The sequence below is a fragment of the Toxotes jaculatrix genome, chromosome 20, assembly GCF_017976425.1.
Source record: "Toxotes jaculatrix isolate fToxJac2 chromosome 20, fToxJac2.pri, whole genome shotgun sequence".
Classification (NCBI taxonomy): Eukaryota; Metazoa; Chordata; class Actinopteri; family Toxotidae; genus Toxotes; species Toxotes jaculatrix.
The window spans coordinates 769,832-793,862 of record NC_054413.1 but is presented as its reverse complement, the minus strand read 5'-3'; the positions used below and the strand labels follow the sequence as shown (position 1 = coordinate 793,862).

General features: G+C 48.0%; 2 protein-coding genes across 2 annotated transcripts in view; one reads left to right on the top strand and one right to left on the bottom strand.

Moving 5' to 3' along the window:
• LOC121200363 (protein NLRC3-like) overlaps positions 1-24,031 on the top strand; it is a 567,821-nt gene that overhangs the window by 488,200 nt on the left and 55,590 nt on the right. The window lies entirely within an intron of this gene.
• dipk1c (divergent protein kinase domain 1C) lies at positions 6,512-23,412 on the bottom strand. Its single transcript, XM_041065702.1, has 8 exons — positions 21,870-23,412; positions 12,244-12,447; positions 12,097-12,150; positions 11,796-12,010; positions 11,255-11,564; positions 10,239-10,403; positions 7,494-7,568; positions 6,512-7,419 (listed from the first exon to the last, which is right to left on the bottom strand). The coding sequence occupies exons 1-8, from the start codon at positions 22,089-22,091 to the stop codon at positions 7,213-7,215; spliced, it is 1,452 nt and encodes a 483-aa protein (XP_040921636.1). The 5' UTR covers positions 22,092-23,412; the 3' UTR covers positions 6,512-7,212.

The following is a 24,031-nucleotide window of genomic DNA, read 5'->3' as shown; positions in this document are numbered from 1 at the left end:
TCTGTGTTAGCGGTTAGCATTAGCGGTTCATGCTTTCTTCTTTATCTGCAGATAACCCAGATGTTAGCATCAGCATTAGCTCAGACCACAGCTGTATGCATCTGCAGTATGTAGCTTTTTGTGTGAGTTCAGTGTTTGTTGGTGTTGTTCAGTGTGATGAACCTGGTTACTCAGACTGCGTCTGCGGGGATGAGGCTGTGAATACATGAATGTTTCCTGACCTGTTTACCAGAGAAGCAGTGAAGAAGAAGATCTTTGATTAAAAAGCTGCTTCTGCTTCAAGGGTCCTCTTTCTTTTCATCTCCCAACCCTGCTTTCATCCCTCGTTTCCTGTGATGTGGAGCCGATAAATATAAAATCTGACCTCATCTCTCTCTCCTCGCCCCGTCCCCAGCTCGCCCTCTGTGTTCTTTCTGCAGGTATTCGTTGCTGTTGTTCATTATTTCTTTTCTTCTTTCCTCCTACGAGCACGAAGACTCAGGGTGTTTGTCACGTAGTTTTAGTTTTTCTAACCTTGGAAAAATGTGGTGAGGACGAACAGAACAGAGACCGGTTTAATCTGGGTCCTGTGCTGTCCTGACCCAGAAACAGGACAGAGGTGGACTGAGCAGGTCCTGGCAGCTGTACAGGACGTCCTGTCCGGTTTCCAGGTTTTCCTCGCTGTGCCAATCTGCTGCTTTTGTCTGCTGACATTTCACTGTGAGACGTTTCAGTCCTTCCTCCAGGCGACGTCTTTTATTCACGCAGCAGTTTTTCTTTTCACCGAGACAATCGAGCTGTCCCCCCGGGTCTGAAATGGATTCATCCTCTGCTTTTATTCCTCTCTGTCCTTTTCCCATCTGTTTATGCAGACGTATAAAAGGCAAACAAGTGGACAAAAGAGTTACTGACAGCTGAGGACAAAGACGGAAATCTCTGTGTGCTGCTTGTAAATCTTCTCCTTTCACACTCGCTGTGTGTGTTCTTGGACTCCACCTTTGTATGAAACTGAGCCGGTGATATCTGGGCCTCCATCAGCCTACATGGACGCCGTCTCCTGAACGGACTCGTCCTTTCACGTCCTCAGCATGTTTACATGTCTGTAATTCAGGGACAACGTTTCAAACACAGATGTTTCTGCTGCTGATTCCAGCTGTGATTTCTGTGATTTGAATCCATGATTCCTTCCACTGGTTTTACTGGGCAGCTCCCAGTGTCAGTGTTAGCAGCAGGTGCAGGTGGTGTGAACAGAGCGTGCTCGGTCTGCGTCTCAGTTTTATGCATGTGAGACTGAACCTGCTTAAAATGGATTCAGTCACTTCACATCGATTGACTTTGTCTGGAAGCAGAGTCACCGCTCGCCTTCCAGGGATTTAAACAGAAGAAGTTCAGGCTCATTAGAACTCGTTAATAGAAGCATGAGTGAGCTGAGCTTTGGTTTTACAGCCACAGAATCTTTCACTGAGTTATTGGCTGTTTTCACTGCAGAACAAAGGAAACGCTAACGAGCGCTCAGCTCTTCATTATTCATGCGAGTGTTGATCTCCCCTCAGAAACCGTGTCAGGCTGCAGAGGAGCTGCAGTCACAGTGTTTTATCTTTAGTCTCCACGCTACACGCCTCTTACCTGTTAGATAACAGGTCCACAGGTGTGACTTCTTATTCTTCTCAGACCCAGTGACTGGAGACAGCAGATGTCTGCTCTCAGCCTCCTCGTCTCATCTGCACTTTTCACACAGTTTCTTTCATCAAACTTCTCCTTTATCTCAACGAGCGCCTTCAGGAAACAGCCTGCAGAAGAGCGAGTCCTGATTAGGCGGGAAAACTTCCAGAAACTTTCCACAGTCGCAGGAGTTTGATGTAAACGTTCAGTGAAACACACGCAGAGTTTTAACCGGAGAAAAGAGTCTCAGCTTTTTTTTTGTTTCATTCTTTTTTAGCACCAGCACACGTGACTGTGGAAAAGCAGAGGCCGTCTGAGGTTCTGCGGCGTGACAAACGTCCTCCACCTTTCTCATCCATCAGGTGGATGTAACGAACGTTTCCCAGAGAAGGTGATTAATTAAAAAGCCTGGAGGAAGCTGGACTCTGCTGCTGGAGGCGGGATTAATTAAGAAGAGCGGCAGATGAAAGTGGCAGCCTGAGATAAAACTGTGACTGTGGATCAGAGGAGCCGCTGCTCTCATCCGTCTGTAACCCTCACACCAAACAGGAAACACTTCGTTTTACCGCCACGTTCAGCAGGATCTGCTTCACGTCTCCAGCTTCATGTTCTGCCTCAGGCCTCGGTGCGTAACCTTTTTCAAAGAGCAGGAAGAAAAGATGCGATGATCTCTGCGTCAGAGGGTGAGCGTTAAAACCTTTCGCTTACACATCTGGGCCAAAAACATCTGTATGCACCGGTAAATGAACCTTTAATCTGAGGAGGCTTCAGGTTTGAACGGCAGTCGGTGTGAGGAGCTCGTGTTGGTTCAGCGTCGTGAAATCCGACTCTGTCAGGTGCATGGAGGCATGAGTGCGTGTCACAGAGGTGAAGTGGAGCCCGAGGCAGCTGTAATGTTACACCAACAGTAAGTTTGACCTCCTGACCTGTCAGGGGTCAGGGGTCGGGAGCAGTAATCATCTGGTTCCACTTCTCTGGCTCAGAGGACAGTTGGCTCTCAGTTCACTGTCCTTCCTCCTGCTTCACATCAGGACGCGCCGTGGTTTCCGCTCATCGTTCGATTCCAGAGGTTTAGCAGATCAGACCTCCCCACAGAAACATCTGGCCACATGTTCAGCTTCCTGCGTGAGACCTGGACCCAGTATGAATGTAAATCTTCCATTCACCATTCATTCATTCATTCATTCATTCATGTGCATCAGTATTTAAAATGACCCCGAGAGACTCGACCGGGTCACGTGTCCAGACCAGGGACTATGATCTGCATCCAAAACACGCCAAACACACGCAGTCCTGCTGGAGCCGTGATCAGTTCAGGTCCCAACATGTGAAACGGGTTACGGAGACCATGTGAACTCACATGTGTCAGTGCAGAGGCCCCTGGGTCGCGTCAAGGGCCCGATAATGACTCCGCAGTTTGGTCACACACACACACACACACACCTGTACCTCTGTGGGTCGGCTTTGAAGTCTGCTGCTCTGTGATCAGAGAACAGCTGCAGCCAGATGGAAGGAAACTGATCACATGTTAGAGACGCCTCATCACATGTCAGGGAGTCAGGAGAGGTCACCTGTGTGTGTGTGTGTGTGTGTGTGTGTGTGTGTGTGTGTGTGTGTGTGTGTGTGTGTGTGTGTTTCAGTGGGGAGGAGGAAAACCGTTTTTCTTATGTGATGTCCAGATGGGACATTAAAGGGACGTTCCGCCTAAAATCGACCTGCTGGCTGAACAGAGGACAGGAGAGACACCTGTAGATTCACCTGTCGAGTCTGTGGCTCTGTGAACAGTTAGACAGCGTTCTGTGGTCGTGACGGTCACTTGAACTGATCAGCTGCTCGTGTTCAAGGTAAAAGTCTGACGCCAACATCTGTTTCTTTACAGCGACGGATGCGAAGGCCAAACAACAGGAAAACAGGAAGCTGTGATCTTTGCAGACTGATTGTCAGAGTGTTCAGATGCTGTGTGCAGAGAACAGTGAGCTCTGCCTCTGAGCTTCCTCTGCTCGCTCCTCTTCATCACAGCTCAGAGAGTTTATCGCTCCCAGTTCAGACTTAACACGGTGTGAAATTAGTTTTCAGAGAACAGAACCTTTTATCTGCTGTTGTGTAACTGAGCTGGAGCAGAGCTCAAACCATGAGTGGACTCCTCCACCCGTTCATCAGAAAGTCAGACTTTAAAACTGCAGAGAAACAACAAGTCAGAGCAAACAGAGTGGCAGCTCCATGTCCTGTATTTTCACTGTCTCCCAGTGTGTCCTCTGCTGTCAGTCTGTCCTCTGTAGGTTTTCCCTGTAGACGCCCAGCAGACTTTTCCTCTCAGGGATAATGAAGATCAGCTTCACTTGGCTGCTTCAGCAGCTGCTGGAAACACGAGATATCAAGAAATTAGATGCAGATGACCTCTAAAAAAAAGTATGGCACCGATTTCCACTCCAGGAAAACTTTCCTGATTGGTTCAGACCGAAGTGGCTCCAGCTCGCTTCGTTTTCAGGCCCACAGCAGCCACATCTGTTTGTGTTACAGATGGAACAGACTGAAACAGACTGTAGAATAAGAGCACAGACCAGGCTTCCTTAACTGTATTATTAAAAATGTATTTCTGTAATTTGCCTGTAAACCCTGAGGGCTGAAAGCGACACCGGCAGGCTGCTACCTCGACTCATCACTCATAAATCCTGCGACAGGCTGAACGAACCCTGCAGCTGAGGAAAAGCGACATTCAGCGCTGAACATTTCTCTCATTAATCAGATTCTCTGGCTGAAACAGCTCCCTAAGTAACAAACATCGTAAATCTTTGATGAGCTCATCCTAAAGAGGAGCTAAGTAACCGCTGATATATTTAATTTCTTTTGGCAAACGTGAAGAATTCCAACTGCAGCCACCAAACTAGTTTCCTCCTGCACGAACGGCTGCAAGTTCAGGCTGGAAAGAGCTCTGACTGCCAGAGATGTCACCGTCTGCCACGCTGATGTTCCCGCCTCACTTTGGGCTGTAATGGATTTAAACCTGTACCTGTGCTCTGATCTCACTGTCGTCATGGAAACTGTCTGTGCGTCTCTGCCCTGGAAGAAAACAACATAATACTGCTGCGTTTGTCGGGTTCGACGTTAGAAAACCGGCCGGCGCCTGAACATCTCACTGCTCCCTGAAGTTTAATGAAATGGAAAAACTTCTGTTTGATGATTGTAGTGGAATAATGTGCTCTGAAACACAGAGAGGAAAGAAGAGGAGCAGCTCTGGCATTTTATCTCCACAGAAGATTCACAGTGTGAGGGAACTGCTGAAGAACTGTTAAACTCACAGAGACGTGTTCTGAGGTGCTGATGATCCGTCCTGGACCAATCCAAAGACGGGAGACAGATCAACGATCACGGCTGAATCCACAGCCTCCTCTCCCTCTGTTCTCCCTCTGTTCTCCTCTGTTCTCCTCTGTTCTCCTCTGTTCTCCCTGTGTTCTCCTCTGTTCTCCCTCTGTTCTCCTCTGTTCTCCTCTGTTCTCCTCTGTTCTCCCTCTGTTCTCCCTCTGTTCTCCCTCTGTTCTCCTCTGTTCTCCCTCTGTTCTCCCTGTGTTCTCCTCTGTTCTCCCTCTGTTCTCCCTCTGTCCTCCCTCTGTTCTCCTCTGTTCTCCCTCTGTTCTCCCTCTGTTCTCCCTCTGTTCTCCCTCTGTTCTCCTCTGTTCTCCCTCTGTTCTCCCTCTGTTCTCCCTCTGTTCTCCTCTGTTCTCCCTCTGTTCTCCCTCTGTTCTCCCTCTGTTCTCCTCTGTTCTCCCTCTGTTCTCCCTCTGTTCTCCCTCTGTTCTCCCTCTGTTCTCCTCTGTTCTCCTCTGTTCTCCCTCTGTTCTCCCTCTGTTCTCCCTCTGTTCTCCTCTGTTCTCCCTCTGTTCTCCTCTGTTCTCCTGGATTTGCGGCAGTTTCTTTGTAGTGTGTGTTGTTATGGAAATGCAAACAGTGGAGCGATGCCAGGCCGAGCTGCACACGGTGCCAGCAGAGTCTGGACGACTTCCATGTGAATCTCTTCCATAAAACTGATGTGGTGACACCAGTTTGTCTCCTGTTCCGCCGCAGCGTCTTTCCCAAATGTCCAAGAAACACCGTGAGTGAATGGATGGACGTCAGGGACGCATCAGTGCAACCGGTAACATCAGAGTTCAGCCGATGAACTGGGAATCTTCCAGTTTACAGTGGTTTTAGTGTGAAATTCTGTGTTTGGGTTTGAGCTGACACACAGAGGGAATTCCCTCCTAAGCTGCTGGTGTGTGATCGCCCGACTGCTCGACCTGTCAGACGTCTTTTCAGCGACGTCACGCGGCTCGTCTGAGCTGCGATGAGCATAGCGGAGCACGGTGTGTGTGCACGGTGTGCGTGCACGGTGTGTGTGCAGGGTGTGCGTGCACGGTGTGCGAGCACGGTGTGTGTGCAGGGTGTGCGTGCACGGTGTGTGTGCACGGCGGAGCACGGTGTGCGAGCACGGTGTGTGTGCACGGTGTGTGTGCACGGTGTGCGTGCACGGTGTGCGAGCAGGGTGTGCGTGCAGGGTGTGCGTGCACGGTGTGCGAGCAGGGTGTGCGTGCACGGTGTGCGTGCACGGTGTGCGAGCAGGGTGTGCGTGCACGGTGTGCGAGCACGGTGTGTGTGCACGGTGTGCTGTTTTCCTTTGGTTTATGTCGTAACGTGAATCTTTGTGTTGGAATCTGACAGAACAGGACATTTGAGGATGTTGACTGGAGAGTTGGAGAGTTGGTGAAGAGGCTGCATGTGGTGTCCTGTGTCACTGAGAAGTCTCCAAACATCAGAGTTTATTATTCACACACAGAAACACAGCTGTGTTCAGATCTATGCATTTTATTTTCTTTAGTTTTACTGGAGGCAAACACTTCTCTGCTTTCTCTGACTCAGTTCAGTCTAAATGAAAGTATAATGTGAGACTTCAGTGCCCAGCAGACGACCATGGTGAGCCATCAGTCATTAGCTTAGCTTGTTCTTACTTTGTGTTACAGTCTACCTGCAGCTTTTAGCAGCATCTACACTTTATTTACACATTTGTTTTTTTCTCTCTTCGAACGAGAGAGAGAGGTTTTTAAATCTCACTGAGACTAAGTGGTTTAGTAAAGAAAGAACTCAGAGAGGATCCATGTGCACAGGATCCGTAACGTATTCCTCTGATGAGAAGACACTTAAGGCATCGCTGAGTTGTCTCACTCAGTGTCCAGTCCTGACGTGAACGTGGCTGCAGGGGTTCAAACAGAAGAGCACAGGTTATTCCCGAACAGGTGATGAGGTCTGGCAGTTGGATGGTTGAGGTCAGGACTCTGTGCTGGAACTAAGTGGTCCATATCAAGACAAGTAGACTCAGACCTACAGGCCACAGGGACAGGGGTGTCCACGTACTTTTGGACATATAATCCAGTAAATGGTCCATATTTAGCAGCTCTGGCCCTGAAAGACGAGTCAGTGGATGACTTCTGTGTCATCAGCCAACATGGAGACGAGTGGATTTCAGGCACCGCTGCTGTTCCTGAGGAAACATCAAAGTCCCTCTGTAGGTGCCTTCGTAGGACACTTCCTTTCACCTCCTCAGAAGTTCAGAGCAGTGTGGACGTGGCCTTTTTCCTCCCATCCCCCTCCTCCTTCACCTGAAGCCCCTCCCTCATGGAGGAGGCGGGTCAGGATGTTGAGGAGACGCTGATGGATGTCTCTGCCTCCTCCTCCTCCTCCATCCTCTCCTTCCTCCACACCTCCATCTGTTTCTGAACACTGCTGTACGGCTCGCTGCAGCTCCACCTGTTCAGAAAACACAGACTGAACTCTGCGTGTCACTGAACATAAAACACTTCATCTGATTAAAAACATCCTACCTGCAGAGGGAGTCCTGCTTTGGCCCCGAGCAGAGTCGGAGAGAACCACGGCCGGAAAATCTTCTCACAAATCACCTGCAGGGGAAAAAGGAAAGAACAGAGGAAAGAAAAGGAGAGGATGAAGGAGGAGAGAGAAAGAAAAGAAGAGAGGAATTGAAAAGAGATGAGAGAAAAGAAAGAAGAGAAGAAGCTGATGAGTGATTCTGAAGAGGGTTTGTTTTTATCGCCGTTATGCAGATGACACCTCGCTTTTCATTATCAAACACACACGCACACACACACACACACACACGCACACACACACACACGCACACACACTCACACACACACACACACACTCACACACACACACACACACTCACACACACACACACACGCACACACACTCACACACACACACACACGCACACACACACACACTCACACACACACACACTCACACACACACACACACGCACACACACACACACACACGCAGGTAAAATGACAATGCTTTCTTTCTCAGAGGAGATGACTGACAGGTGGAGGGTCATCGGAGGTCGTGGTCAGGAGACACCTGTGGAGCGTCAGATGGACCAATAGGAGAGCGGCATGTCATTGACGTGTCATCGACACCTGCTGTCCTCTGCTGGTTTCTGGTCCGGTCTTCACTCATCTTCTCTTCCTCTTTTCTTCTCTTCTTCTTTGTTCTTCTGCTCTTTTGTTTTTTTCCTTTTTCCATCTTCTCCTTTTACTGTTTTCTAGTTTCTTCTCTCCGCTCAGCATCGTCCTCTTTTCTTTTCCGTTCATTTCATTTTGTCTTCTCGTGTTTTCTCTTCATCTTTGATTCTATTTTCTACCTTTTTTCCTTTTTTCTCGTCTTTGCTGTTTGACCGTTTCTTCTCTTCATGGTCGATTTCTGTTTCTGTTTCTTTGTTGTTACGTCCCATGTTAAATTCAACATGTGCAGCACATACAGAAGACTGAAATGACCTCGGCGTTTTTCTTGCTCCTCTTTTCTCTTCGTCTGCATCTTCTCCTCCTCTACCTGTCCCCGACGCTGCCGTGTTTGTGCATCACATCCTGTCATCACCTTTAGAAATTATTTTTCCTCCGTCTCATATTCACACATTCTCCTCTGATGAATGCAGGTATCTTGTATCATATGACATGTGATACAGGAGCCGGCAGGGTGATGAGAGTCCATCCGCTTGTTGTCATGGCGATGACGGAGCTGACGGCAGTGACGGTGATTTAGTGTCCCAGACATTTCCTTTGAGTCTGACGCGCTAACGTTTCAATATGGCTAACAACAACAATAACAACAACAACGGCAACAATAATAATAATAATAAACGCTGTAATGAAATATTATATTGGTTTTAAAATGACACTGATTCCAGTAAAGTCAGCCATTAATAGAATTACTACGATGATAATCATTTCTTCTAATGTTAAAATAACTCAAACTGCCAAAGGAACTAAATTTAATATTTATAACATTATTGTAATAATGTGATAATGGAAAAAGTAATAATAATATCAAAATGTATTTTATGTTGTTTCAGCTACTTTCAAATAATAATAATAATAATAATATAAATTGTGTCAGTGTGAAAATGAAACGCTTTGTCAGATCATTTAAATTTTATTCTTTCAGGTAAAAGTTCTGTTGGATCGAAGACGTGAATCATTCAAACATTATTTGATTTAAAAAAAATGTTATTTGCCATGAAACATGTTTTACTTTTTCCCCCAAAGATAATTGATTTTTGTATTTAGAGAATTAAAGTGCAGAGAAAATTAAATCAGACAAAAGAAAAACATGATCAATAAACTGAAATTTAACTTTTTCTTTTATACTTAAAGATTTAAAATTAATTATTAGATGAAGAATTTTCATTAAAGAGTGAAATGACTTTGTCCTGAAAATTGGAGCCTGGATTAATAAAAATGATTCACGTTTGTTTATATACAGAATTTTTTTCATAACTAAATTATTATTATTAAAAATTATAAGATGTGTTCTTTTATTTTAAGTTTTCTGATCATAATGTTAAAGTAAAATAAAATTAACGTCCTGACATTTTTACAGTTTCCTTTAATTTACAGAGAAAAAAAGACGAGATTAGATTTAACTTTCTTTTTTCTCTGGACTTTAAACTCTAAACAGAAAAATGCAGGTTTTTTTGTACAATCTGATAAAAAAGATATTAAACTTTTAAAATAAATAAATAGAAATGTATGAGAAGCAGCTCCAGGTTTCTAATAAAAACAGATTGTGAAACATGTCAGCAGGTTCAACCCTCCGATCACTAATTATCATTCCACTCGTCACTTTACTGCTCACATACGTATAATTAAATGCTGTGAGTGATGAATGACTGAGTCTGGGAAAAACAGGCAGCCCTGTAATTTATCAGCCGAGCGAGGAGGAGGCACGGCGGCCTGAATGTGTCCAGGCCTCGGTTTACATTTTCGATCTGAGGAGTCGGTGCAGAAAATTCGACATTCATCAAACTCTGCAGCTTTGAAGCTTCTGTTTGTTTTTCAATCTAAAAGATTCTGTTTATTTTTAGAAAGTTGTTTACATGTGAATCAGTGATCTTCCATCATTTTATTTTGAAGAGCAGGTGTAACTGTCCTGTCCTGAATTCATCATCGACACTGAACTGAAGATTTAACACAATTAAAATCTAATGATTCCACATGTAATGAATCAAAGTGCTGACAGAATAAATACCTCCGACTTCGTCTCAGTCTTACCTGCAGGTTGCTGTTCCTGCGGCGGGGGCTGCACCTGCGTTTGTTCAGGTTACACCTGGACGAACAGTCGAAGAAGTTACAGTCGTCATCGCTGCTGCAGTTCTGGTCCAGGATGTCCCTCATCTTCGGCTCGAAGAACGCCATGTCCACGTCGATCGCCACCACCTGCAGGAGACGCCACAGACTAAAATGTCTCCGGTCTTTAGGTGAGCGCCAAAACACCTGTGACCTTCTGGGCTTCCGTACATTTGGTTTGGAACTTGGTTCATTTAAATATTCTGTAAATACCATTTAACTTCTATAAATTTAACTGAATCCTCCAAGAAAATGCAAATAAATATTAAAGTAGTCAGTAATATATCTGCCTGTTTCGTCTTTGTGCATGAGACAAACATGAGTGTCCTCCTTCTGTTTCCGTAGTAAACATTATGGCAGTTCTTCTTTTCTGTGCCACATTTAACACTTGGCATCATAAACAGTGAGAAGTTGAATCTGTTTCACTCCTACAGGAGAAACACTGACGCTGCGAGTGCTGCAGGAGCAAGAAGATAAGAAACAAAGGAAAAATGTTTTCCAGGATTCAGCATCCAGATGTGTGAAGATGAAACAGTTTAGGTGCAGTTGTGGTTGTTGGTCTGTGTGTGTGTGTGTGTGTGTGTGTGTGTGTGTGTGTGTGTGTGTGTGCGTGCGTGCGTGTGTGTGTGTGTGTGTGGGGTTAGCGTAGCCTGCAGCAGATACACAGTGACCTTCTCTTTTCCAGCAGCAGAGTCACGTCTTCCTCACGTAATCCACCGTCCACTCTCTGATTTCCATCTCTTCTCTCTAATAGCTTTTAAACAAAGGCCCTTTCATCTGTTTTCTCTCGGCTCCCTCGCTTTGCTTTTATCCTGTTTATGTTTGTTGAATTCTCAGAAAGCATTAAGGCCACTCAGGCTCAGCAGGCTCAGCAGGCTCAGCAGGTGGGTTCCATCGTCTAACTGCCTCCACAGTGAGTCTTTGTGTAGATGAAAACTCACCGTCAGGTCCGTCCTGATGGCAAAGTTCTCCGGTTTGATGTCACACAGGTGCAGTTTGTGGGTGAAGTCGTTGTCAAAGTGCCACACCATGTCCAGGAAACTCAGGGCGATGCGGTGCACCATCTCCCTGGCGGTCCACCTCCCGCGGGCTCCGGCTCGGTCCTGACCCCGCGGCCCAGAAACGGACACGTCCTCCAGGGAGAAGATGTTCTGGTCCCAGGCGTGTCCCGCGGACAGGTACTCCACGGCGTAGAAATGACCACAGGAACCCAACACCTTTGCCACGTGGGTGCTGAGGTCCTGCAGGACTCTGGGGAACAGAGGTGGAGAGGTGAGGGTTCAGCAGAGCAGCAGTTAAAGTTTGAACCGGAGAGAAATGAAGTGTTTGCTGACAGTCGCTGTATCACTGTATCTGACAGCTACTGAACAACCTGCTGCCACGGTAACACGAGCTTGTAACACACACACACACACGCACACACACACACACACACACACACACACACACACTGTGTTCCCTGACTGGCTCCAGTGGTTTTACCTGAGAAAGGTGTACTCCTCCTGCTGCAGCAGGGACCAGAGTGAGGCCAGCTCTGCTCTGGAGTAACTCTTCTCTCTGTTTTTCAGCTTCTTCCCCCAAAGTCTGGCCAAAGAGCTGTTGTGCCCTCCTCCTCCTCCTCCTCCTCCTCCTCCTCCTCCTCCTCCTCCTCCTTCTTCCTCCTCCTCCTCCTCAGCCAGCCCCAGGGAGTTCCGTACCTGAGATCAGTGGAAATGAATCTGTGTGGCACAGGAAATGTGTGATGTTGTTACTTTACACACAGGAGTGTGAGTGAATGACTTACTTCCAGAGTGGCATAGAAAACCACATCGAGAGGGGAGAGCTCCTCGGCCGTGTCCTGCTGAACAGAGGGACAGATTATTGTAAATCATTTTTAGTGGCTGTGATTCAGATCTAAGTTCAAAGACTGGAAACGAAGCGCAGGCATCACCTGGTAGTCCAGTATTCCCAGCGGCTCGTAGGAGGAGAAATTCTCCAGTTTGGACTTGAGGATGATGGGCTTTCCTCTCCAGCGCGCCTCGATCACCTTCTTCCCGTTCTCGTAGTAGAGGCAGCGCCTGTACTCGACGAGGCCGAGCACACACAGATCCTCGCACATGTCCCCCGTCACCGAGCCCTCGCCAAACTCCAGACACTGTACGGCAGAGCAGGAGGGACACACCCAGCAGAGGTGGAAGGTCACTAAACTCTGTCTCACAGCTGTGGACAGACGGGCTGACCCTGACATGAACTCCTGCAGAGTCTCTCTGAGGAACATGACTTTTCTGTCATTAAATGACCTGAATACAAGTTTTTCCACTCAGTGTGACGTTTATCCCTCTGTCCTTCTGTCTCTGTCTCCTCTGAGAAAACCTGACCTCACACACCAGTTTGACCACAGTAACCAGAGCCACAGAAACACCCTGTGAATCGTCCCAACAGCTCCGTGTCCGGGGCTGTGGGCGACCAGGCTGAGGATTAGCGCTGCTCTGCTCGGGGATTACCTGGCTAATCCTCGCTCTGCCCACATTCCAACACAAACATCAGTCAGTGAGGAGCTCAGAGGCCGAACCCAGACACCTGCTGGGCAGTCACAGCAGTGAATCACTGTCTGTGCCACAGAGAGCCGTGAGGCCCGGGGGCCCGCTCACACCGGGCTCCGTTAAAAACAGGACACACTAAAACACCAGGACTTAGACTGAACCCAAAAAACAAAGACACATCACACATCACAGTTATTACAGATCAGATCAGTGGGTGAGCCCAGAGGGGAACGCGAGTCCTGGTTAAAGACACAGGAAGTGTGACAGACAGAAAGACGAGGAGGAGACGGCTGAGGACGGACAGAGGAGACAGACAGGCGCAGACGGGTTAATCGGCCCGAGACAGAGCGGCTCTGTTTTTAACTGCAAACTGATGAAAGCTGATGGAAGCGGCCGGATGACGGACGACCCTTCACCCTTTCAACATCACACGCTTCACATGTTGAAGGGAACGGTTTAGATAACGCACAGATTCAGCCGCTCGTCGTCTCCTGAGACATAAACATCTGCAGAGGCTGACGTGTGAATGTTAGCTTTTCATCGTGTCTGAGACTGACACGTTCTGCTGGATCGTCTCTGTTCACACGAGGATCAGCTGAGTCCACGTGGACACGGAGACAAAATCCAGCGGCACCACAGAGACCCTCGGACCAGAGGCTTCAGGTTTGATCTGTGAAGATCAGCCTGTGTGTGTGTGTGTGTGTGTGTGTGTGTGTGTGTGTGTGTGTGTGTGTGTGTGTGTGTGTGTGTGTGTGAGTGTGTGTGTGTGTGAGAGTGTGTGTGAGTGTGTGTGTGTGTGTGTGTGTGTGTGTGTGTGTGAGTGTGTGTGAGTGTGTGTGTGTGTGTGTGTGAGTGTGTGTGTGTGTGTGTGTGTGTGTATTTCAGGCTTCAGACTGACGACCGTGGCTGAAATATGTGAAACAGTCGCGTTCCTTTTTAAAGAGCAGGGAGCAGAGGAATTCTGGGATATCTGCGGGCCCGGCTCTTTATGTCAGGGCGGTGAGCTCTGCAGCTTTCACAGATCCGCTCTAATTCCCAGGATTTCCTCCTCCTTGCATCACATCTCTCCAGCTGCTTCCTCCCTCCTCAGCCCTGCAGCCTGAGATGTTCACATCCAGCCAGTGGCTGCTCAGGAAGCTTCCAGTCTCTGAGTGTGGATCTGATGAACAGCGGCGAGCGTCCGAGTCCAAACGAACCACATGGTTTCGGTTACGACTCTGTCGGTCGCTGACGTCTGAGTCTCATCCAGCAAACAGCAGCAGGATCCAGAGTCGGATCAGGAAGCGAACGAGCTCCAGACGGAAACTGTAAGAAGTGGAAATGAACTTTGGTTCTTTCTGCCAACGGGACAGCAGAGCGATCCAACACGGCTTTTTCTCCTTTAATCTCCACTGAAGCTTCGTTTATTTACTCAGAAGTCAACATGAGCTAAATGTCAACAGGTTTGTCTTTGTCGTCCTTCTTTTTACTGTGACCTCGTCTTTCTTCGATTTTTCCTAGCTTCTATTCCTTTTATTCTTTCCTTTTTTCTTTCTTTCTGCTTTTCTTCTTTTCATCTCTTTGTTTGTTTCTTTCCACTTTTATTCTTCCTCCGCCCCCCCCCCCCCCCCCCCCCCCCGTCATGTCTTTCTTCTGTGTTTCCTTCAGTTCTTCCTACTTTCCTTCCTTTTCCTCTGAAGCCGGTGTCGGAGAAAGCTGAGACGTTCCGTCTCGTTCTCAGTGAAAGGCGGTCTTTGTTGTCCCCGCTCTCACCATTACATTCCATCATGGTAAAGCCCGAACACACGAGGAACATTAAAACGCCTTGATGACATTCCTGTGTGTCCCGAGCCCAGAGGCCTCGGCCGAGCGACGGGATCGGCGGCAGAGCGAGAGAAACAAAGGTCGAGAGCTTTGTGGAGAAAAACCAATGAAAAGTTTTTGTCTGAACTTGACGCAGTTGTTGAGGTTTCTCAGGAATCCGGAGCCTGAAGCGTGTTCCTGGAAACTCTGATTCAGGATCATCATCAGGAGCGTAGTGACACGTTATACTGCACATGAAGAACCGTTCCCTTTAAATTAAAAACAACTGAATCTGCTGGTTAAAGCTCAGGGAGTTTGGAAACTGCTGCGCTGCACTCACACACTCCTGTGTGTCAGCTGTTCTGCAGCCGACCTCTGACCTCTGATGCAGAGGAAGCGGGGCGAGAGAAGGACGTTTCCCGTGTGCATCAGTAAAGAGCGGCATGAAGTCAGAAGCATCAGCGTCAGCGAGTGATTTATCACTGCTGACAGGAGGTCAGAGGTCAAGTGCAGTAATGTACAGTGTCCCCACGAGTCAGCGCCGTAAATCAACACGTCATGAGTCGTCCTGTTGTTCTGAGCTCCAAGAACAATACTGGGATTTTCACAGCCTGTGGGACGAATGAGGTGTGTGGGCTGAATGGCTTGTATTCACCGCTGCATGTGTGTGATGTGCATCTACACACACACACACACACATACATACACACGCACACACACACACACACACACACACACACACACAGCGTGGGTGGACCAGTTGACCTCGGGTTTAGTTCTCTGGAAGTGTAGGCTGATCTCACAGCTGGTGAGTCCACAGCCGCAGGCCACAACACAGTCTGCACCACTGTTTCCCTGCTAATGAACACTCACACACACACACACACACACACTCACACTCACACACTCACACACACACACACACACTCACACACTCGCACACTCACACTCACACACTCACACACACTCACACACTCACACACACTCACACACTCACACACACTCACACTCACACACACACTCACACACACACACACACTCACACTCACACACACACACACACACACACACACACACACACACACACACACTCACACACACACACTCACACACACACACTCACACACACACACCCTGCACTGAGTGTTTTGGCTGCGGTTAGCTTCCATAATGAGCCGATGAACAGGTGACTGTTTTTACAGCCGCTGACTTAATGAAGCTGTAAACACTGCGGTGTGTCAGCCGGTAAACAGCAGAGAGGAGGCGCGTCAGGCGGAGGAGGTAATGGCAGACTAAGATGGACCTGAAGGTGGCACCGCGTCAGCCGACGTCACATGACCGCTGCGCGTGGCTCCTGACGTCCGGCACGTCGTCCATGCTGCCGCCGCCTGGTTTGACATGTCCGGACTCAGAGCCTGTCACGGCCCTGAAGGCGTGAACGGCTCCAGCAGCCGAACACACACATGTTCAGTACGATACATGAACAACATCATTCAGCCAAAGTGCTCATCAGCTGCCGTCTCTCTCTCTGCAGGAGTCAGAGTAAAGTCAGCAGCTGCTTTCAAATATCTGGCTTCTGTGAAAGTTTGACTAAAGTAAAGTTAGTTTCTGAAGCTTTTCAGTCTCAGATCATTTTAAATAAATAAAAAACTCTGGTTTATTCCTTTAAAACGCAGAATCCTTCAGACTGTACAGATGTGTGACCCTCACACAGCTGCAGCATATTTCATGAGTCGTATGAAACAACGATCCAGCCGAAGCTGCTTCGTGCTGAGTCATGTTTCAGCCGCCGGCTTTAAAACCTGTCAAAACTCACATTCATCCTCACAGAGACGTGAACTTCAAGAGAGCGTGATGGCGAGACGGGACGCATGCAAACATGGACACACACACACACACACACACACACACACACACACACCCACACACACACACACACACACACACACACACACACACACACACACACACAGCGTCTGTCTGCTCTGTGGTTAAAGCTCGTCACACAACACAGGTAACACCATTAATACTCTCGGCTGATTTTCATATGTGATGCTCATGCAAAAACACACACACATACAAATGTATTCCTAGCAGCAGTGTGACTCTGGTAAAACGTTTGATATCTGAATATTAAAACCTGTGAGCCACAGAGAGTTGGCCTCAGATGTCAGACTCTTACTCCTGCGACTGATTTTTCTCTCAGCTCATCAGACGTGTGAGACGGAGCCGACCTCCTTCCATCACACAGAGAATCTCCCTGATCAAAAAGCTGGAGGAAGTTTCTCTGAAGTGATCAGAGAGTTCAGGGTGACGTTCAGAGGCAGAGCTGCAGTTTGAACACGCAGCTGAAAGGCGCCGTGGTTACACACTGTTCTGGGGTCAGTGGCGGCTTCAGAGAGAATAGCAGAGACGCAGCCTTGTTGACGCCGTCCACAGCTTTGTTGTGACCCTGCAGGCCTCCTCGTTGGTATGCAGCGCTCGTCTCACACTCTGCTGCTGCCTCTTTTAAGTGTCTCTGTTCTCTTCTTATCTGTCCTCTCTCCTCTCGCTCTCTGTCCCTCCCTGACCTTCTCCTCTCCTCCCTTTATTCCTCTCTCCGTGCTGCAGACACGGCTGAATACAGATCAACAAACCGTGGCGATGTTTGGACGCTTTCAGCTGATAACAGTTTCCCTTCGGCCGAACAAAGCAGAGGAGGAAACTGACAAAAGTCTGTGTGGTGCAGTTCTGATTTCAAGTCGACTTTAATGTTCACCTTGTCAGAGTTTGACCTTTGACCTCGCTCTTTTACAAACACCAGTTTACATCTGAAGCTCTTCACCGCAGCCGGAGAAGTCGGGAGGCGACAGATTAGCTGTGATTGGAGGAAATTAGAGCGAGCAGTTTCTGAATCTCGACTGTTTTGTTTTTGTTTGTTTCAGGTGAATCCACAGGAAGCTGAACGTGTTTCCTCTTCCTGTTGGATGATGAATGTCGTGAATCAGCTGCCGAGCTCCTGCTCTCTCTGCAGGAAGGCTCCCGTTTCTCTCTGTGGTCGGTGGAGAGTTCAGCCTTCAACCAGACGCTCTGACAGAATCACACCTGTGAATCACCTGGATGGAGAGATTTACCGGCTGCTGCCGACCTCAGCCTCTGCACAGACTGAACCGTGGAGTCAAAGCTGAAGAGTCTCAGAGGATCAGAGTCTCTGATGAAGTTCATCAGACTCAGTCACAACATGAACCCTTCGACTGCTAACATGTCATCAGGACGGTTTTTTACCCGTCGGCAGCGTTACGCTCTGTCGGCCTCTGACGTCTCAGTGCTGTGTTTGTCTCGTCTTGTCCCTCGGAGACAGGAGTGAAGTCTGCCAGAGGGGACAGAGAGACGGTCGTACTGCCGGCCTCGTCAGGTCGTCTCACCTCATCAGTCAAATGTCAGTGTTTGTTTTCACAAAGCTAACGAAGTGTCTGTGTGATGACTGGACAACGACTACAACACCCAAGTCTTCAGGTTATAAACGTACAAATGTTCGATTCCTGACGAGGAAACGCTGTCACACAGACACAGAGCTGGACTTCAGACAAACCCACTGTTCTCTCTCTAATGTTCCTGTTAAGGAATAAACCAGGCAGCATTAAAAAACAGAGGTAGGCTGTAAAAATGCAGCGCCGGGCCATAAATAGGCAGAGGAATGCCAGAGACATGCAGGGACAGGGTTAGACCATAAATAGTCAGAGCATCACCAGAAACATACGGATCTGTGCTTCAGCAGGAACCATGTGTTCGGAGCAGAGACACAGAGACACAGAGACACAGGAAGCGCTCTGACAGGTCCGCTGTGTTTCAGGCCTGAACATCGGGGACGTTAGAACTGAGACGTATGGGACTGAAATCCATTCACTGGCTGGACTGAGTTTGGCAGATGTGCTGTCACACAGCTGTGATGCACGAGTCCGTTCATCTGCTCTGACCTCGAGTGAACCGGGAGAATCAGAGACTCCACAGCAGAGAAAGCGTTCGTATCCAGTTCTATATCATCATACTGTCACAGAGGAAACGCAGCATCGTCTGCGCTCAGCCCTGAGACAGGATGGACGCTACAAACGTCTTCCCTTCAGCTGGAGACTGATTGTCTTACTCAGGTTAGCAGCCTCAGCTGATACTCCATGCTTTCAGATGTGTGTCTGATCAGCAGCTTTCTCTCAGAGGCATGAATAAGAAATATGCAGGATACAGACTTGATGGAGAATTTTACATTATGATGTGTTTGATGTTGTAATGTTGACATCAGGGCAAAGAGCAGCAGCAGCAGAGTGAACACGGAGTCGTCCTGCTGTCTCTGCTGCAGCAGGACGGACTTGAATTACTGAAACCTGTTCTGCCTCTCAGTCTCCTGGGACAGCAGAGACACATTTATTATGGACCATGGACAGAAAAGACCGAGGTGAAGTAAAGTCAGTCAGCCTTTAGCTGTTACCAGGACGTCGCCATCGTCTTCGTGCTGAAATCTCACATGGAGCAGTTTTCAGCTCGGAGCTCTGAGATGGACGAGCGGCGAGTTTCCCAGGAGTGTATTTTTATCTTTGTCCCAGGACATTGCTCACACACACACACACACCGGACATGTCTCTGAGACCTGACTGCTGTACGACCCGAGCTGTAATAACCTGGAATCATCCTTTAAGGCCATTTAATGATCATCGAATTACAGCTGATCCGTCATTTGAATCCAGAGCTCAGTGATACTGAATCATCCTCTGAACGAGAGCTCTGTGAGCTGTCAATCTCATCTCATCACAGGCAGCACGTTGATCCAATTACAGGCCCACAGTCTGCAGGCGGAGCTCCTGTCCAGGTGACGTGTATGATCCTTAACGAGGACTCAGACTTCACCTGCTCGTTTACTTCACGGTCATCGTGTCTAAACCTGCTTCATGCTACGATTATTTCCTCCCAACATTTAGTTTTAATAAGTCTCCTGGAGTTTTTCTTCGCCCCTTCACATGATTTATTAGCTGCACGTCTGTCTGTCCAAACACAAAGCCGACCTTTCACCACCACAGGGCCTCGAAGGCACAGGTGAAAAACACACTCGCTGTTTAATCCGCTAATTCAAAGGCTGGTTGAAAGGTTTGAGAGTAAAGGGAGGAGCCAGCAGGAGGAGAGACGAGAAGCAGAGGAGAGACGAGAAGCAGAGGAGAGACGAGAAGCAGAGGAGAGACGAAGAGCAGGAGGAGAGACGAGAAGCAGAGGAGAGACGAGAAGCAGAGGAGAGACGAGAAGCAGGAGGAGAGACGAAGAGCAGGAGGAGAGACGAGAAGCAGGAGGAGAGACGAGGAGCAGAGGAGAGACGAGAAGCAGAGGAGAGACGAAGAGCAGGAGGAGAGACAAGAAGCAGGAGGACAGACGAGAAGCAGAGGAGAGACGAAGAGCAGGAGGAGAGACGAAGAGCAGGAGGAGAGACGAGAAGCAGAGGAGAGACGAGAAGCAGAGGAGAGACGAAGAGCAGGAGGAGAGACGAGAAGCAGGAGGACAGACGAGAAGCAGAGGAGAGACGAAGAGCAGGAGGAGAGACGAGAAGCAGAGGAGAGACGAGAAGCAGAGGAGAGACGAAGAGCAGGAGGAGAGACGAGAAGCAGGAGGACAGACGAGAAGCAGAGGAGAGACGAAGAGCAGGAGGAGAGACGAGAAGCAGGAGGACAGACGAGAAGCAGAGGAGAGACGAGAAGAAGAGGAGAGATGAGGAGCAGAGGAGAGACGAAGAGGATCGAGGCTTTTGTTCAGTTAATACACCTGAAGCACTGAAGACGAGCGTGAATCACCTGACAGCCAGAGACCAACTGTGTAGTGAATCCTGTCCTGCATCTGTCCTACATATGTCCTGTGTCTGTCCTGCATTACTGCTGACTGAGGAGCCACATGAGCTCCAGGAAACTCAAAACCTCCTGTTGTTCTCAGCATGTCACTGGAGCTGTGAACCTCCGAGAGGAGGAGAAGAAGAAGAAGAAGAAGACGTCAAACAGACGGAGCAGGAGTGCAGTGTTAGTTCAGCTAACATCAACTGTTTGTTGACTCTGGGTCTCTGTGTTTATTTAGGATTTCATCAGTTTCCACATTGGATCCCTTAGAGGTTTCATATAATTAGGGGTCGGGGGGGTCGGGGGGGGGGGGGGGCGGGGGGTTCAGGGGGGTCGGAGGGGTTCGGGGGGGGGCGGGGGGTATTGAGGGGGTCGGGGGGGATCAGGGGGGTCGGGGGGCGGGGTCTCTCTGCTTCTCTGTGAGTTTGATTAAATGGTTTCTTTAACAAGAACCATGTTTCATCACGACACTGAAATGTGGTCACGACATTGTTTGTTCAGCGGATGAAAAAAAGCAAAAGTCAAAGCAGGAGAAAATGTTTCCAGACCTCAGGGACGGAGACGTTTGTCTTCAGCTGGATTTATCCGTCTTCTTTAATGGGTTGGTCAGAGCCGCGGAGCTGGCAGAGATTCTCTCTGAACACAGCAACAACTAAACTGTTTGTTCATCGTGTTTTCGTTTGTGTGGAAGAAAAACTCAATTACGCTGCAAACTGTGAGGTGAATGGATGAATGAATGGATGAATGGATGAATGAATGAATGAATGAACACAAACACAGCGTCTCTGTGGCGGGGGTCTGTGGTTCAGACTGTGAAATAAAGTTCCCTCCATGTAACTCGGGTTCTGTAAGTACGTGTAATGTAAACGTGAGGATGTAAACACAGCTGCTGAGGGACAAACAGAGCGCGATGTGGCCGGGTCATGAACCGTCACCCGCCTGGAGCTGTGTCCACCTCCTGTGTCCACCTCCTGTGTCCACCTCCTGTGATTTCTAATAATCACAGAGCTCTGAATCCGTTTACATCAAAAAAAGCAAAGGAGAGAAGGAGGAGGAGGAGGAGGAAGAAAAAAACAGGTAAAACGAGTGAAAAGAGAAGGTGAAAGAAAAGAAGGAGAATTCTTCACAGAAAGCGACTGAGTGGACGTTTGTCAGAACAAGAGAAGACGAGAGCGCGTTCTGTTATCAGTGTTTACCCACAGTGCACCAGCAGATGCTGCAGTGGATAAGACAGCAGGCCATTAAAGCTACTAACCTCTGGCTGTTTACTGTAACTGACTGATGAGTGGCAGGATTCACAGAAACAGAGAGCTGCAGTTTGTCTTTAAAGCTGAGGACACGATGGACGAGGAGAAGGACAGACAGACAGACAGTTAATGAGACAAACCGTGCAGCCTTGTCTGACTCACCAGTCTCTGCAGGATCCTCTTGCTCTTGTCGTCGGTGCAGTAGTCGGACATGATGCTCCTGTGGACCAGAACCAGACCGTTCAGGAACAACCAGGAGCCGAACCAGAGGAGAGCGAACACCAGGGTCCCCCGACGGGACCACAGCCGGAGGCCCAGCCACCGGAGCAGGCACAGCCCGCCGCCGCGACCCCCTCCACCTGACAGCAGTCCTCCAGGCAGCATGGCTGCTGCGTTCACTGTCCACACAAAATCCTCCGCTGCAGAAAAGTCTCTGAGGTTTCTGAGCAGTCTGGTTTAAAGTGGTCCAACTAGAGACAGAGACAGCCGCAGGACCCCAGATCCTGAAAGACTCGGTGTAAAAATATCATTTTGGAGTGAAAAAAAAAGAAATGTATTTTTAGATTGACGATGTTAGAAAATGTCCCAGAAAGGAGAATACACACGTATGAGCTCATATCATTGCACAGATATGTTTTACACAGGTGTGTTTGATTATTTTAAAAGATAAAAAATTCCATCATCAGCATATCTTTGCCTCTATATCTCCCATGATCCTCTGCTTTCATGAAAAATATCCGTATCATGAGGCTTTTTCCCGGATTCCCTCAGACTTTTTGTTCGGTTCAACGAAAACTCAGTTATTTGGAAAATAAGGACTTGACCGACGGCTGTGTCCTCAAAGGACAGCACAGTCCAAATAGCTCAAGATAAAACTGCTGAAAAACAAAAACAGAAGAACAAGAGTGCAGTCCGTAATCCTCCAATCAGAGCAGCACGTTCCTGACCTCCGGTTTGGCTCCGCAGCTTTTCCACAAGAAATGTTTGGAAATGTTCTTTTTCATGCTGAGATTTTGTCTTTATGGATCCGATTTATTTTTCTCACAGCGAGTCAACAAATGTTGAGCAACAGGAAAAAAACCGAGAAGCAGCTGAGTCGCCGTCGCACTGTGAGCTGTGGGTGTGTGTGGCATCTGGACACACACACTCAAATACACAACCAGCTGCAAGCACATGCAAGGAAACATGAGAATGCACGCAACACAACACAACACAACACAACACAACACAACACAACACAACACACAAACACAAACCTTTTCTCTCTACAGCACACACACACACTGATCTTGCTGTCCTCACGTCCCCTCCTCGTGGCGTCTTTAGTTTCGTCTCACCGTCGGGCTCAGAGGAAAATGTCCCTGAAAATCATTTGTGAAGAACCACCTTCAAAAATCTGTCAAAAGAAAAAGTCTTCGAAGACGGAAAAAGAAAGATGGAAATGTCCAAAGCCTGAAACGTCCCTCACAGAGACAGCTCTGCAGCGCTGGAGTTTCTTAATGAGCTCCTTTAAAAGAGAAATAGATGGAGGAAAGTTTCCTTGATGTCAGAAAATAGAAAAATACTTTGCCGGTGTCAGCAGAGGAGTTTTTCACTGCTCTGAGTTCTGGAAGAAGAAATCCTGAGCAGTGGAGAAAGACGTCCTTGATGTTTGACAGAGATCTGTGACAAGAGAAGAAGAGTTGGTGTCTTTACACTGATGAAACTTTTCAGCCTTTCGTTCTAAAAAACTGAAAAACTTTCGTGTTATTCTGCGATTTTACCCCAAAGAAGAAAAGTAATCAGCATTCAGAGAATCCGGGATCAAAGTCGCCTTCGTGAGGTTTCCAGACTCTTTGCTTTATTTTTAACATCCGCTCAAACTTTAAGATTTTGAAATCATATGGATTTTTACAACTTTGAAATTCTTTTTTCCCTCCAGCTGTGGGACACAGTCATAATCTGTCTTTTACTGTTTCCTCTCACGCTGCTTTTCCACAGAAAGTCTTTTTGAAGGAAACCAAACTAATAACAACCTTCTCTTTTTCATGCAGAGTTCAGGAGACGAGAGCTAATCTGAAGGATCGGCCTCGTTTCTTCCTCTGATGTTTCTGATGAAAAAGCTAATTATCTTCTCCGTGTGCAGGGGCAGTCGAGGGTTTCAAAGTGGGATCTAAGCTCAGAGTTTAAATCTTTTCAAACACTCGTCTGGTTTTATTGTTTCCTGTTCGAAATATCTAAAGAAAAACCTCCTTAATTCTCAGGCCAACGGAGAAATGTTTTGTCTTTCAGTCCCTGTTTTCTGTCCTGCAGCAGCCTCAAAAACTTTCGCTGAGACATTCAAA

Bases quoted from the DNA above. Each gene is read 5' to 3' on its own strand.
- dipk1c (XM_041065702.1), bottom strand. From the start codon at position 22,091: ATGCTGCCTGGAGGACTGCTGTCAGGTGGAGGGGGTCGCGGCGGCGGG. The intron at 12,151-12,243 runs GTGATGCCTGCG...TCTGTTCAGCAG, and splicing joins TGGGAATACTGGACTACCAG to GACACGGCCGAGGAGCTCTC. The intron at 7,569-10,238 runs GTAAGACTGAGA...TTTCCCCTGCAG, and splicing joins GCAGGAACAGCAACCTGCAG to GTGATTTGTGAGAAGATTTT.